The following is a 16,094-nucleotide window of genomic DNA, read 5'->3' as shown; positions in this document are numbered from 1 at the left end:
GACAAGCCCTCCGTCTTGGCCTTGGCTTAAGGCAGTAGGATTCTGGGAGTTTTTTCTTGTTAGAATGTTGTGATCTTTTCCTGAGTCTGCTTACTCTGTCCTGTACTGACCTCTACTGGGAAAACAGTCTTTAAATCTTTGCTTAATGGAAAGCTAAACATTGAGAGACATCAAGGCTGCCTTTCTTTGGTCCAGTTATTTTAGACTGGTGTAAAACAAGTGCTAGTATTAGACTGAATTAAAAACCCCAACATACTCCTTATACAATCATATATGAACTCATTTGAAATTGATAGATGTAATTTCTCTCTCTTTTGGAGAAAAGTACGTTTCAATGACATGTTTTACCCTTCCATTTCAGTTGATCCTGTAAATGCCGCTCCCACCACTTCTACCCGTGTGTTTTATATCAGTGTAGGGGTTTGCTGTGCTGTTATATTCCTGGTGGCAATAATATTAGCTGTCTTGCATCTTCATAGTATGAAAAGAATAGAGTTGGATGACAGGTAAAGTATACAATCTTCTTTTCATATACAATTGTTTGACATTTGTGAAGGTGTCTGTTGTGTGTAAAAAGAGACACATACACCGAGAATCACTTTTAATAACTGAGAAACTAATTGTCACTGTTTGCTTGTCATAATATGTTCCTTCCTTTCTTGTACTTAGACAGTGTTGTCTTCTGACCTCTGATCTGCATAGCTGGGTTCCTTGAAGTAAGGTAGCTAAGGTGGCAGCAGCAGCAGTCCATTGCACTGGATAAGTAAAAAGGCAATAATCTGGAATGCTGGCAGTTTGGGTGCCCTCCTGTCAATCAGAATCCAGTGGCAGCTCCTCTCTGGCTTGTGTTTTTTTGCAAAAGCTGATCATGGCACTTCTCTTTAGACTTGTTTAATTTGAAGCGGTCAGTTTTTTCTCCAAATGGTCAAAACAGAAATGCTGGGCCCAGCTACGTAAAGTGGCAGCGTTGTTCAACAGCAATGGTAGTGCACCCATTTGTTAGAGTGCTAGTCAGAATCTGGGAATCTCTGGGTCAAGAAACGTGGTATAGGAGGTTGGTAAAGAAAAGGACCATACACTGTCACCACTATCTTGAAACAGCCAGTAATTGGGGTAGGGGTGTCTTTTAATACTTATGATTATATTCAGATCCTTTTCTCTGTCCTGCCTTCAGGCCTTATTGGAATACTTAAATTTCATTGTGGCCAGGAAGTTTCTTATCTCTTAAGAACCCATTATGACTCTCTTTCTTAACAGGTGGGAAAGGACAAGGAAGGGATTGTGCCTCAAAGTGAACTCTTTAAGATGGTTTTGCACCTACTATTTCACTTTCAGGCTGAAACTGTGTGGCGGTTAAACATAAAGCCCTGTCAGAGGCAGCAGTTGCAGACATGGTTCAAAATACCATATCCTCTTGTGCAATAAAGTTGACTAGGGGCAATGGGATAGAAGCTTTGGGGAGCCAAAAATTCAGAGCTACTCAGGCTGTCACAGCTGAAGAGAGTGTATCTGAGTACACTGAAAATAGTTGCTTTTTCCTAGTTTTGAGAGAACTTGGATGCTCAAAAATTGTCTTCATTGTAGTCAGTTATTTGGTGCGTCACTGGTATTATACTAGGGCCTTGGGACGCCAGCTGAGATCTCAGTCCCTTTGTGCTAGGCTCTGTACAAAACACAGTAGTTTTTTAAAGTCTTGGTAGGAGATTAGCTAACCTAAATAAGGGGGGTATAGAAAGCTGGTGAGCTGAGCAAACAGCAGTGGGAAAAGAGGCTCTCAAATCACTTGTGATCTAACCTGAGTATGATCTCTGTAATAGTTTACTACTGTAGCTATTAACTTTTGAAAACCAGTTTTGGCAGTCTCATAAGAGAATCCCAAAGGCTTACAGTACAGACCCGTTTACGTGGATGTCGGGAGTCAAGCCGTCACGACCGCGTGTTAACAGACCGCGGGTTAAGAGGGCCGCGCTGAAATATAAGATATATAATATAAAATTATCTAGGATTACATATGTATTCACAGCGTCCCAAATACTGCAGGCCTATCTGTTAACGTTGCTTTGCAAGAATATAAATTCAAATGTGTAATCTAATAAAAACATTTATTTATTTATTACTACACTGGGGTGAAAGTAACTCAGGACACTTACCGGTACGGGACAGGGCGTCTTTGGCCCCCGGAAGGGGTGGGGCCTTGGGCGGAAGGGGCTGGGCTAGGGAGTCAGCATCTCCCAGCCAGGCTGCCTGGTCCGCACCGCCCGGAGCCCCGGGCCCTTTTTTAAATAGCCAGCCCCGGGGCAGGTGCTTCCTTTGCCCCCGCACCTCGCCAGGGTCCTTTGCCACGGCAGTGCTTTAACGTTGCTGCGCCCCACCCCCGTCGGCGGCCCAGCGCTGCTGCGACAAAGGACAGTCCTTAAAGCGCTGCCGCGGCAGCACTTTAATGTCCCTGTCCTTTTTGCCTCCTGGTCGGCAGCCCTGCTGGTAGGGCAGCGCTTTAAGGATGGTCCTTTGCTGCGGTAGTGCTTTGAGGATCCTTAAAGCACTGCTGCAGTGTTGCTGCCCCCCCCTCCCGTTGGCGGTAAAGGCATACAACACGTTTCCGCTTCGCACTTCCTGTCGACTTCTATGTCAGTGAGTTAGCGAGCAAATCTGTAGCGCTACATAGTAAGTTCCTGTACCGCCTGTTAAGGAGTCTCGCATGTTAAATAGGTAGCACTGGGAGGCATGGCGCTACCATGCGTTAAGCCGATTCACGCGTAACTGGGTCTGTACTGTATATACTGGTATTCTTCATGCATGTGCGCTTTCCACTTTGTGTGTGCCAGTGCACTGAAGCCACAGAATTTTTTTGCATAGAGGTAACTTATGGGGGCAGCACCTGCACCCTCTGCCCATGATATAAAGGGGTAAAGCTGCCCCAATCCTCCTCAGTTCCTTCTCACTGCCTGTGATCGGTAGTCAAAGCATGTGTGTGTTAGTCACGCTTTCCCTTAACTTTCTCTAAGAAAATAATTTCCATTATGTACATAATAGTTTATACTGATGGCTAGTGGTACTTGTTTTAGTAACCTGTTTAGTTTCTTACATTCTCTGGGCTTTAAACTCAGTAGCAAGGCATGTCTAGGTCTGTGGGATTTAAGTGCTGTTCCTGCTGTTGAAAATCCATGCCAGTCAGCGACCCTTATTCTAGTTGTTTAAACTGTTTAGGAGTGGGTCGTGTATGACATAAGTCCCCTATGTGTATGGCTTTTAAATCCAGGACTAAAGTTGAGAGGAGTTTGACTTCAACATATCTTAATGGAAGCAGCTTTGCCCCCTCCAGTAAGAACCCAGCTGCTCCGTACATAGCGGTTTGGTCTCAACTCCATCTTGGTGTGCACTGCTAGACTTGGCAGTTCCCCTTGTCACAGGGAAGGCATTCTCCTTCCCTGGTACCACATAAACACCAGAAGGAGTTGGATGCTTTCAGTTTCTCTAGCTAGAAGACGTTCTTTTCCACTTTGAGAGCCAAGTCCCCTATGGAAACTCATAAGAAGTAGTCTGGTATCAAGGTTAGAGCTCAGCCTAATCCAGTTAGGTATTCCTTGATACCACATTCATCATCTAGCAATATATCTGTTGACTCTGGCATCACTTTTGGTGCCATCAAGACAGATTCCATTGCTGGTACCTTCTATATCGACTTCATTTGCGGTACACCCCAAGCTCTCGGAACCGACAATACCTGAGGTTTACACAGTGGTCAGGGATCTTCTTTGCCCCAACCCTACGTTCCATGACCCTAGTGACACATGCTTAACCTCTCCGTTGGGGAGCTCATTTAGGGGACTTCCAGGCTCAGAGTCTCTGGTCAGATCAGGATCTCTCCATCGATATCCATATTTGGGAGCTTTGAGCTATCTGCCTGGCTTGTCAAGTGTTTCTTCCCCACATCAAAGGTTGTTTGGTGCAGGTGCTCAGACAACACAGCTGCGATATCCTATCTAAATAAGTAGGGAAGTGCTAGATCAAAGCCACCTTTGCCAAGAGGCAATGAACCTCTGGTCTTTCTGCCTCAGGAAGGAGATTATGTTCAAAGCATCTCACCTTACCAGGTCTTAAAACTGTCTAGTAATCTCAGCAGATTGTTAGCAGAGATCATGAATGGTTCCTCGGACCTGAAATAGCGAAGTCTATTTTTCAAATTTGGGGAATGCCAGAAATAGATCTATTCACCACCTGGCAGAACAAAGTGTCACCATTTCTGTTTTGAGGGCAGGTCACAGCCTGAAGTTTGTGTCAGACTCTTTCCTACTATCCTGGAAGGCAAAATTTCTATACATTCTCCACCCCCCCCCCCACATCCTAATGGCGCCAAGAGTTTTGAGCAAACTCAGACAGGATCATGCCCATCCAATTTTGATAGCGCCAGCCTGACCCCATCAGATTGAAAGGCTCAACAGATCCAAGAATCAGTTTGGTATCCTATAATGTTCCCTCAAGTTTTGGTCATAGTTTTGCAGGACTCTGCATCCTGGCCCTTTTGGCGTATGCTGGTGTTTTGGATGCCCAGTGGTTAACTCTCCTGGAAGCAGTCTGTTCACTTGGGGTTCAAAATGTTCTTTTAAATAGCAGGAAACCTTCCACCAGAATACATACCTCAAGAAATGGAAGAGATTTTCAGTGTGGTCCCAGCAGAAAGATCTCTTTCATGTGCTCCCATTCACTTAACTGGATTACCTGCTTCACCTAAAAGAGAGGACTGTCTGTCAGTTCTGAGAGTTCATCTGGCAGCTATCTCTGCATTCCATCCTCCTATAGAAGAAAAGATCTGTTTTTCCCCTCTTCCCCCCAATCCTTTGTGTGTTAGTGGCCTGAATATAACGGTAGTTATTTTAATAAAAATGGACCTCAAATTTTTTACCAAAGTGGTATTGGATTTTAATCTCAATGTATACTCACCAGTCTTTTTTCTGAAACCTCACTCTCAAAGATAAGGAAAATCTTCAGACTGTATGTTGGTAGGACGTTAGCCTTTTACCTGAACAGGATTAAAGAGTTTAGAATGTCTCCAGCTGTTTATCTCCTCTGAAAGGAAGAAAGGGCAACCTACATTTGCAGAAGATTTCTTCTTGGATCTCCTCCTGTATGTCTGTGCTATATTACTACTAATCCACTACTTCAAAGAGTTGAGCACAAAACTATCCGCTGTTTTCTTAAGTCACATTCCCATCAGTAACATTTGCCAGGTTGAGATTTGGTCATTGGCTAATACCTTCACTACTCGTTATGCTCTTTCCAAGGCCTCAACAAAGGTAGATTTAGGAGAGGGGTATTGCAGTCTTTGTTTAGGTAGACTCTGTTACCCTCGTCCATCTGGAATTTCTAGTGAGTCACCTAAAGTGGAATGGACATGTGCAAGCACTTGAGGAATTAAAAACTGTTACATACCTGTTTGGTAACTCTTTGAGATGTCCATTCCATGACCCAGCCTCCTCCCCCTCTTCATTTGAGTCACAATTGATGTTGACTTTCAGTTTGAAGGAACTGAGGGATCAGGGCAACTCTGCCCCTTTATACCCTACCTAGCAACATGAGCACGCGGGTACCTGATACGGGTACTGCTTTGGAAAAAGTTCTGTCTTCGGTGCACATACCTAAAATGGAATGGATATGTGCAACACACCTGGAAGAACAAAAGTTACCAAACAGGTATGTAACCATCTTTACAGGTCTGAACCAAGGTGCATATGTGTGTATGGAAGCATGAACTGTACCTGTTGGCTTTATGCTTGGCTCAGACTGGTGCTGTGGGTCTATTTAATGAATATTATTCAACCACAATAGAAGACTAGTATCAACAAAATAAGGAAGGTATATGAAACTTCCTGGAGATAAGTAATGCTTTTTGTCTGTCATGACTTATCTGTACACGTATCTTAACATTTAAACAAGGATTGAGAAAACTTAATAGAAAATAGATCAGTATGCAAATCAATGAAAAGCATTAAATGTTAAAGGAAAATAGTGATAAGGTTGTGGAGAATCAAACTGTGTGCTATGGGAAATCACCCTGCTTTCCTTAGTCTCAGTACTATGGATAATCTTCTAAATTTAATTTTGATATGCTGTAATTTCTCTGACAGGATCTTAAGAATTTTATGTTACAGAAGCAAGTTTGATGTTTTGTCAATTTTTTTGGGTTAAAACAGCATTAGTGACAGCAGCAGCTCACAAGGTTTATCTCAGCCCTCTACACAGACGACACAGTACCTGAGAGCTGACACCCCTAACAATGCCACACCAGTAACCAGTAAGTATTAATCTAATTACAAAAATGTTCAACAGGTGACTCTGGGCTGGCCTAGTGTCCCAATGATAAGTGTCCTATTGATGACATTCATATTGACCAAGAGGGAGGAGCATGAACAAGATCTGGGCTTGGCATCTGTTTAGCCTGTGCTTCCTGGGCCTCTGATAACAATTTGCCAGCCAAAATTCTTCTTTGAGGTCACAAGCACGGGTCAGTCCTGTGTCCACTACTATTCAATAGTTTCATTAATGACTTGGATGATGGGCTGGAGAGTATGCTTATAAAATTTGCAGATGACACCAAGCTGGGAGGGGTTGCAGCGCTCTGAAGGACAGGATTAGAATTCAAAACAGCCTTGACAAGTTGGAGAATTGATCTGAAATCAACAAGATGAAGTTAAATAAAGATGTGCAAAGTACTTTGCTTAGGAAGGAAAAATCAAATACACACTACAAAATGGGGACTAACTCTACTGCTGAAGGTGGGAGGGGGTGGTAGTACAATGGAAAAGGAGCAAGGGGTTATAGTGGATCCCAAATTGAATGAGTCAACAAAATGTGATGCAGCTGTAAAAAGGCTAAAATAATTTTGGGGTGTATTAACCGGAGTGTTGTGTGTAGGAAAAGGGAGTGCTCTACAGGGTACTGATGAGGCCTCAGCTGGAGTACTGTGTCCAGTTCTGGGTACCACATTTTAGGAAAGATGTGGATGAATTGTAGAGATTCCAGAGGAGAGCATCAGGTTTTCTGAACTTTATACCATTTTTGATCTGCTTTAATCATGTTTCTTCTTGAGAAAAGACTGAGGGGGGACCTGATAAGTCTTCAGGTATGTTAAGGGCTGTTATTAAGAAGGACAGTGATCAATTGTTCTCCATGTACACTGAAAGTAGGACAAAAAGTAATCGGCTTAATCTGCAGCAAGGGAGATGTAGGTTAGATATTTGGGGAAAAAATTTCGAACTACAAGGGTAATTAAGTTCTGGAATAAGTGTCCACTGGAGATTGTGGAGGCCCCATCAATGGAGGTTTTTAAGAATAGGTTGGGATTCTGAGACTTAATTGCACCTCGACCCCTTTCTGACAACAAAAATTACTACACGACCCAGGAGGGCGGGACCAAAGCCTGAGCCTGCCCAAGCCCTGCTGCCCAGAGTGGGAGGGCCAAAGCCAGCCCCAGGCAGGGGGCCTGTAATCTGAGCCCTGCCACTCATGGATGAAGCCCTCGGGCTTCGGCCCCAGCAAGTCTAACACCAGCCCTGGTGACCCCATTAAAATGGGGTTGCGACCCAAGGTTTGAGAACCACTGGATTAGACAAACACCTATCAGGAATGGTCTAGGTTTACTTGGTCCTGCCCCAGTGCTGGGGGCTGGACTTGATGACTCGTTGAGGTCCCTTCCAGCCCTGCATTGCTATGATTCTATAGAATCATAGAATATCAGGGTTGGAAGGGACCTCAGGAGGTCATCTAGTCCAACCCCCTGCTCAAAGCAGGACCAATCCCCAGACAGATTTTTTTCGCCCCAGATCCCTATAATGGCCCCCTCAGGGACTGAACTCACAACCCTGGGTTTAGAAGGCCAATGCTCAAACCACTGAGCTATCCCTCCCCCTATGATAAGCTCTGCTATGTCATTTTGCCAGTTTAGGCAAACTACATGTTGCTATTCTGTCCAAGGCATCATCACATCTGTATGAATCTGTGGTTTTGCTGCTTATCCTTCAATTAGATATTTTTTGCATTTGGGGAGAAATGTCTCTACTCCTCTGCTTTATCAGATGCATCTATTCTAGCTGTCTCTGGCCATGTCTGTGCTACAAACTTTAGTTGACACCTGAACTGACTAGACTGCAGTAGAGTCTCAAATAGATTCTGGCTTGTGGCATCACTTGCTCCCCTCATCCTCCTCATCCTTGCTGTTCATACTGGGGGTCTGTGACTTGGGCTCCTCAGAGGTATCCACAGTGGTCTGTGGGGTGACAGTAAGGTGTCTACCAAGTATGGCATGCAGCTCTTTGTAAAAGAGACTGTTGGCCCCCTAGCCTTCTGATATGCCTCATGCTGTTCCTTCGCTTTCACGCAGCACTACTCCTGATCCCTTTCGCACACCTTTTCATGCATTCCCTGTGCGATTTGCTTATAGATGTTGATGTTCCTATGACTGCAAAGCCTCTTCTCCTAGTAGGCCCAGGAGATCCAATATCTCTTGTCTATTCCAGGACAGAGTGCATCTGGATGTGTAGCCGGCATGGTCAGCTGGGCAAGAGGCAGTGGAAAGCTGCTAGATGTGCTCGCTGAGCTGGGTGGCCAGGAAAAGGCATTTCAGAAATGTGCTGGTTTCCATGACCCCTGGGCAGTGGAGTTCACAATTATGACCAGAGTGGTCAGTGATGGGCATTGTGGGACAGCTGCTGAAGGACTGTTAGGGTCGAAATAAGTAACCCAGTGTCTACACTTGCGCTGCATTGACTTCAGTACCTTGACCGTGGCTCAGCGTCGCTCGGGAAAGTGGTGGTACTGCTTTGCTGTATTTGGATGCTTGTATTCATGGGAAATAATTTTAAGTGTAGACACTTGCATAGCTAGGTCCACGCAAGGCAGCTTACTTTAATCTAACTCTGTCGTGTAGACCAGGCCTCTGTGTATCCACTGATGTCTTGCCTAATCCTTCCGAGGAGCTTTCTTATGCAGTGCTTTAGGATTTCTTGAAAACAGCAAATAGCAGTATGTAAGAGAAAAAGATCTGCAGGAAATGGATGAGAGAGGGTCAAGCATCTTCATTTAGGGCTCAGGCTTGGACATCAGTATGAAGTAATAATGCTTATTTCTGGGTGCTGTTTCTCTGCATGTTGCTGCTCCAGGCAGAGCAGAAAATCAATTTAAAAGCTCTGCAAGTGTGGTGATGCTTCAGCATTTAATTATCTTCTGCCTTATCTGGAACAACATAGTGGAGGTAAATATGAGGAAATAGAGTTATGAAGCATATGAGGGAAGATATAAGAACAGCCATGCTGTGTCAGACCAATACTCCATCTAATCTAGTATCCTGTCTTCTGACAGTGGCCAATGCCAGGTGCTTCAGAGGGAATGAACAGAACAGGCAGTCATTGAGCGATCCATACCCTGTTATTGAGTACCAGCTTCTGGCTGGCAGAGGCTTCAGGATACCCAGAGCATGCAGTTGCATCCCTGACGATTTTGGCTGATAGCTATTGATGGACCTATCTTACACGAACATATCTCATTCTTTTTTGAACCCTGTTATAATTTTGGCCTTCACAACATCCCCTGGCAAAGAGTTCCACAGGTTAACTGTACGTTTTGTGTGAAGAAGTCCTTCCTTTTGTTTGTTTTTCGTTTCATTGGGTGACCCCTAGTTCTAGTGTTTATGTGAAGGAGTAAATACTACTTCCTTATTGACTTTCTCCACACCATATGGGAAAGCAACAAAAGATTAGGAGGGGAAACCAGGAAGTACTGAGGGAGCTGTAGATACAGTTTAGGGGAAGAGGAAACCGCTGATGAAAAAGGCCCTGATCCTATATCCACTGAAGTCAGGGAGAGATTAGCCATTGATTTCCATGTTTGCAAGATAAGGCTTTGGGAGAGGAAGAAAACATCTTAAAAAGTCAAAAACAAAATAATACCTAAATGAAAATTGGGAAAGGTTGAGGAAAGAGAATGAAAAAAAGACAGAACACAGATTCAGAGATGACTCTGTTAACTGAGCTGTGGAAGATGTGGGAGACCGGATGCTTGTGATGAGAGAATAGCAAGTAGATATTGTGCAGAGGTGAATGCATGAGAAGCATCCATGAAAGGAAAAGGAACAAACAGTGTGAAAGCCTGTCACACAATCAATGCTCATTGCATGTTTAAACCATTAACTTTCTAGTAAGACTATATGTCCCCACCATCTTATTTTTCTCTGATACCGAAAATCAGCCCAATCCATTTCTCCTTAATCTCTCCCATCTCTTTTCCTCTTTTGATGTTTTATCTATTGTCACCTTTGCTGGAAGTCACTTGAGAAGTCTGGGAAAGGAATTGGACTGAGCTTTATAGTGGAGATGACTGACTGATCAACTTCACCTCTGGTAGAAAAGTTCCTGAGTAAGAAATTCATTTATAAAACTACAACAGTAAGGAGGAATTGCCCCTCTCCCCATTCCATACTGCCATAGCAGTCAAAGTGGGAGTCTGTTGGCAGTGAATTCTCTGGCATGGCTTGAGGGTTCTGGAACTTGCTCCCCCTCTGGTCAGAAAGAGACCTTCTGGGCAGGCTGTAAGAGCAGGGGCAGCTCTATGTATTTTGCTGCCCCAAGCACGGCTGTCAGGCGGCTTTCAGCGGCATGCCTGCGGGAGGTCCACTGGTCCTGAGCCTTCGGTGCACCCACCGCCGAAACCGCAGGACCGGCGGACCTCCTGCAGGCATGCCGCCGAAGGCAGCCTGACTGCCGCCCTCACAGGGACTGGCACGCCGCTCCCCGTGGCTTGCCGCCCCAGGCACGCGCTTGCTGCGCTGGTGCCTGGAGCCACCCCTGTGTAAGAGACATCTGTTAATAGGGTTTTGGAAGAGTGCTAAACACATGATTAGACTGTGGAAAGGTGCTTTTCTCATAGGTGACTGGCTAGCAGAGTTCCTTTTAAATGAGTTTAATGTTGCTGGGGTTTTGTTTTAATATGTCCAAAGCTTTGTACAGGCTTTTTTTATTTAAATTGAAATAAATAGATGAGAAATAGCTTCACTTTGGCTTGTAATATCCAAATTTAGACCTGTCTACTGCACTTCTTGTACTCAATCATATAATTATGACTAATATTTTCTCCTAAATGATCAACTTAATTGCATATACTGTAATTTTTTTCTTACAGAAACTTCCTTAATGGCTGATATAACTTTTTCTATCTAATCTATGAAGCATTGAGTTAATAGTTTGATGCTGTATTTAAAACAAAGTTCGTGTTCTTTAAGTCTACGTCCACTAGAACATCTCTCTCAGTTTTAGTGCCATCAGTGTGCTTGATGCTTTACAGTACACACAATTAAAGACAGTCTCTCCCCCAGTGAGCTCATAATCTAGAAGGTAGACACACAAAAACAAGAGGATGAGGCAGAATTCAGGGATGGTGGTAATGTACTAGTTTGTAATTAATTTGTTGCTTGTATGGTAGACATCAGAGTTGGGTTTTAAATGGGGACTTGAATGAGGCGGGATAGTGGTTTGAATGGGAACAGCTGGTATAAAAAAATCCTGTAGAAAATGTGTTTTCGGTGGAAATTGAAAACCCAAGAACTTGGGCTGAAAATTTCAGTTTTTGCTGAAAAATCAAAATTTGCTATGCAACATGCTCGACTCTCAAAGTTATTTTATTCAAAAACTCTTTTTTGTCTCAGAAGTTTTGACTGTCTCTAGAATGGGCATCAGCAGTGTGTTCCAGACATGCAGCAGTGTGGGAGAAAAAAACATGGAGTCAGGAGTATTAAGAGTGTAAAGGAAGGAAAGGGTCTCTAGGGTTGGAGATAATGTACTAAGGCATGAGGTCAGAGATGTAGGGTAGGTCTATGAAGGCTTTCCATGCCAATTATGAGGAATGTGAACTTGATGTTGTATTTCAGAGAGCCTGTTTTGAGAGATCCAAAGAGGAGGTGACATGGCTGGGCTAGCAGGTGAGGAATATGTCTTTGCACAAGGAGGGTGTGAACTGTCAGTGAAGCCAGAGAGGAGGCACTAACTCCACCTTCCTGTTAACCCCAGCTGCATATTTCTCTCAATAGAAATGTATCTCCAGTGGCTAGTTTAGAAAGAGTAAAACTGTAAATCAAGTCACTTTTTTGTTCTTGACAATGCTCAGCTGTTTGCCTGAGCACTTGGCAGTTGCATGTATACTGGCTGAGTTTTGTTTAGTAGTGGGATAAGTTGAGGTTTTAATCATATTTCACTATTCTGCTACCTAGAATAGGGTGAATGTGTTAAAGTAAAAATATTAAAACATTGATTTAAAAAAAAAAAGCTCATATAACCAAAAACTTTCCACTGTTTATTCTTATCACTGTGATGTTACTTACGCCACCAGTACAGTATATCAGGAGAAATTTCAGTGAACTTCCTTCGCCTTCAGAAATAGACTTAATCTCAAATAAATTTTCCTGATGCCTCCAACTGGAGGAAGTTGTGCATTTATAATCTCCAATAACAGTCCTCGAAATTGCATACACTTATCTTCCCTAACAAAGTGAATTCTGAAGTCTTGAGTTCATTCTCCTCTAACAAAAAAGCTCCTGCAAAGGTGATTTACAAATAGAATTAAGAAACTGTTAATTAAGAATCTATTTCAAAATTATGATGAATGCCCACAAGAGGTCAGAAAAGGACATTAGCATACAGTGATTTTAGATCTACCTTTTTCCCAAACCCTCCTCGCCTTTCTTGCACGCTATGCTGGTGATGTCATATCAAATAAGGAGCAACCCAGTGGGGTTTCAGATAAGTTGCACTTCAGTTACTTTGGCAGGATCTTGAGCCCCTGGAAACCTATTAATGAGCCTAAAAAAAGACACTCACATGATCTTCTTTAGGCAGAGCCGTACTCCAGCAGGGTCCCTTGATTGATGGAATGTGGTTTGTGCTACCTGTGAATACATATGCAATAGTTAACTCTCCTACGAGGTGGGTTTGAGGTTTAACATTTGTTTTGTTATCTTTGGATGAAAGATGTCGTGTAAATTAAAATGATTGTGCTGCACTGGTGATGTCACATAATCTAGGTTTCTTTAGGTCTTATAAAGGATCCTACTCTCAGTACACATACTGTTTGTATGAAACCAGCTTTACTTTTGTGCTTTATGACAATAAACATCAAACCAGATTTACAGTGGCAATGCTGTGTATCGTCATTACCATGGTGAGACTTCTTGCTAAATGGAGTTCAACCTACATTTTTCTATTTCTAAGGATCTTTTACCTGTTGTCTGAGACCCATACCGATGGGGAAACAGTAGAAATGACTAAACAGAAAATATATGTACAAAGTAAACTGAAAAAAAAATCATTTTTCTCTGACCTACTTTGGTTTTGGTAATCTTAAGTGTTAACTTGTAGCAGATTTTGAATAAATATGACTTTCAAGTTGTCCCTTTAAACATTTATCCATGGACTCCATTACTACAATATCATTAAAACCTGCCTGAATATAGTCACCTCTTTAGAAGTCTCAAATGTCCAGAAGAGGGCACTGATGTGTCTGTGCTTTTCAGATTGCTGTTGTAATCCATAGTAAGAAGTTGGCTTCATTGTAGCCATGTACTGCACAGTTCTGAGCATGATTGTTTAGTTGCCCACCAATCTGTGCATTTGGTTAAGGCAATAACTGGCTTAAGTATATAACAAGGTAAACAAATAAAAACTGAATGAGTTAGTTATATAGAATGACTGAGCATGTGCTCACTTCAGAGGCATTTATATTCATGTTGCCTTGTATTTTATGCTGAAACCTTATCTTGATTACTTACAACTTGGTATTAATAGTGTTCTTTCCATCTGTAGGTGGTATTGAGGGAAGTGATGTGCTTGGATTCTCATTATAAGGGTATTTATATTGGTTTGTTTGGCTCTGCTGGCTCCTCAGGTTATCCTACATTACGTATAGAGAAGAATGATCTTAAAAGCGTCACCTTGATGGAGGCAAAAGCTAAAGTGAAGGACATAGCAATCTCCAGAGAGAGGATAACTCTAAAAGATGTACTCCAAGAAGGTATTTACAAGACTTTCCTTAAACACTTGCTAGGTACCATGAGTGATGTATTCTTTTGTCCTCACATGATTTTCTCCCCAAGAATGTTACACATGGACAGTAGATGTTACTTCTGAACCTTATGTGATTTTTTTGTTGAAGATGTAAGGAAATGATTAGAAACTTGAAATATGCATACCATTTGTCCAACAATTCACTTCTTTAAAATGCTTTTCTCTTATTTTCTGGTCTCCTGAATTCCTCAAACTAAATTATTGTGAAAGGTGGCATTTCAATTAGTCTGTCTTGATAATATAGTCTATTTAAATAAGTCTTAGCATTTGATCAGGCTCTCCCATAAAGTGTGGGCTGACTACCTGCAACTCAAAGTGATGGCAAAATAACTCATTTTCCAATGGTAGAGAAAGCGCTTCACTGAAAAATTCAGTCAGCCTTTAAAATTGATCTTAGCAGTCTCCCTTTCAACTCAGCCAAATTAGAGGATGCTAAATGAAGACTCCGATGACTACCACAATGTGAGTAATGGGTGCAGAATAAATAGATTGTGGATGTGAAAGTTCACAAGAAGAGAGATCACTTGATTCTTTTCTGTCTGGCTCAGTGTTTTTCATTTTGAAAGTACACTTGTAGATTTATGTTGACCTCAGTTTTGTATCTGGTAATGTAGAAGTAAAGAAACTAATTTTAAAAATAGCTGTTTTCATGTTCTCTCAGTAATCTGTACAATTACAGTAGATCTATGCTCTTGTGTATCTTCTCCAAAGCATGACCGGAGTTAGAACACTAAAAGCTAGAGATTTGAGCTATTAAATCACCTCGTGAGAGCTTATGCTGAATCTTTGTGAGGAGATATAAACTAATTGCCTCTGTTCTTTTTCTTGAAGTGAACAAACCCACTTGAGTATTCACATTACGCTTATCCAAAACTTTTTAAACCTTAGTGAACTTTGTTCCTCTGTCTCAACTAGTTGATTCCACAAAAAAGAGCTGTTTTTAAGGGCTCTTGAACCATTAATTTGCTTCCTTTGTGTGTAGGGGAAAATCTTCTAATTTTCTACTTCCAGCCATTAACTCTAATGCAGAGAGATATCTAAAGAATTGAAACAGCAAGCATCCTCAAATGCCACCCCAGGTATGCTCATAAATGTCCACAACAAAGAGAAATAGGGTTGCTTGTCTTGTCTTGGAAAGGATCCAAGTGCTTCTGAAGGCAAGATATGCACAAATAATACTGCCTTGTAGATGGATTGTAAGAGACACATTAGATTTATATTTGGCATGCCTGAAGCTTTCTGACTTGATTTGAAGTGTCTCATAAGTTTCAAAGGCTATAGGCTCAAGTGAGTGCCCCACTTGAAGTCAAGCTTCTAAGCCAGAATCATCCATTTCCATTCAAAATTGTAGCAGTGCTTTGGCTGTAAGTGATCAAGAAAAAGAAATTTTCAGTCAAAGGGTCCATCAGTAGAAGTATTAGTAAACTTTTCAGAAGTGCTTAAGTCCTATTAAAAGTCAATGGAATCTGAAGTTAGTTATCCCACATCTGAAAATCTTGTCCAGAACTTATTGCAGCACACACTTTCAGTTGTTTCAATATGCACAGGCAAAAGTGTATTATGGAAGCTCTCACCACTTGACCCTGTGCTCTGCACACTATTTCCAGTGGAACAGGGGACATACAAGGCCAGGGGGAGGTCCTGATCATGGATGTAGACCTCACTTTCTCCGTTAGACATCTAAATAAGTGGCCTGACTTTCAAATGTGCTGAACCACCCATCTCCTGTTGGTGAGGTGAGAGGAGCAATATAGCGAGAAGAGGTCAGGAGAGGTTGTACCATCGTTCTAAAACATTGGGGTGTGCCCAGTAGCACAATTGTTGTTGTTTTTGGCACAGTGTCATGACACCCAAACACGTGGCACAATGCTGGATTACAGCACTGCAATATGACTAGGTTTTGAGGAATCCTGCAAAACTAGCTGGTGTGAGTCCCCAAAAGTTGTTTCTAACAAAGCTTTTAATTTAGCTAAATTTAAATGGGATAGATGA

General features: G+C 42.3%; 1 protein-coding gene across 2 annotated transcripts in view; it reads left to right on the top strand.

Moving 5' to 3' along the window:
• The window catches only part of RYK (receptor like tyrosine kinase), a 108,173-nt gene that overhangs the window by 36,550 nt on the left and 55,529 nt on the right, over positions 1-16,094 (top strand). For both annotated transcript variants that reach the window (XM_054039426.1, XM_054039425.1), the window contains 3 exons: positions 362-506; positions 6,192-6,292; positions 13,924-14,049. In XM_054039426.1, coding sequence (XP_053895401.1) covers positions 362-506; positions 6,192-6,292; positions 13,924-14,049 — 372 coding nt within the window. The remainder of the gene's footprint in view (positions 1-361; positions 507-6,191; positions 6,293-13,923; positions 14,050-16,094) is intronic.

This window comes from Malaclemys terrapin, chromosome 9, assembly GCF_027887155.1.
Source record: "Malaclemys terrapin pileata isolate rMalTer1 chromosome 9, rMalTer1.hap1, whole genome shotgun sequence".
Classification (NCBI taxonomy): Eukaryota; Metazoa; Chordata; order Testudines; family Emydidae; genus Malaclemys; species Malaclemys terrapin.
The sequence above is the reverse complement of the archived record's forward strand: the minus strand, read 5'-3'. Positions and strand labels throughout refer to the sequence as shown.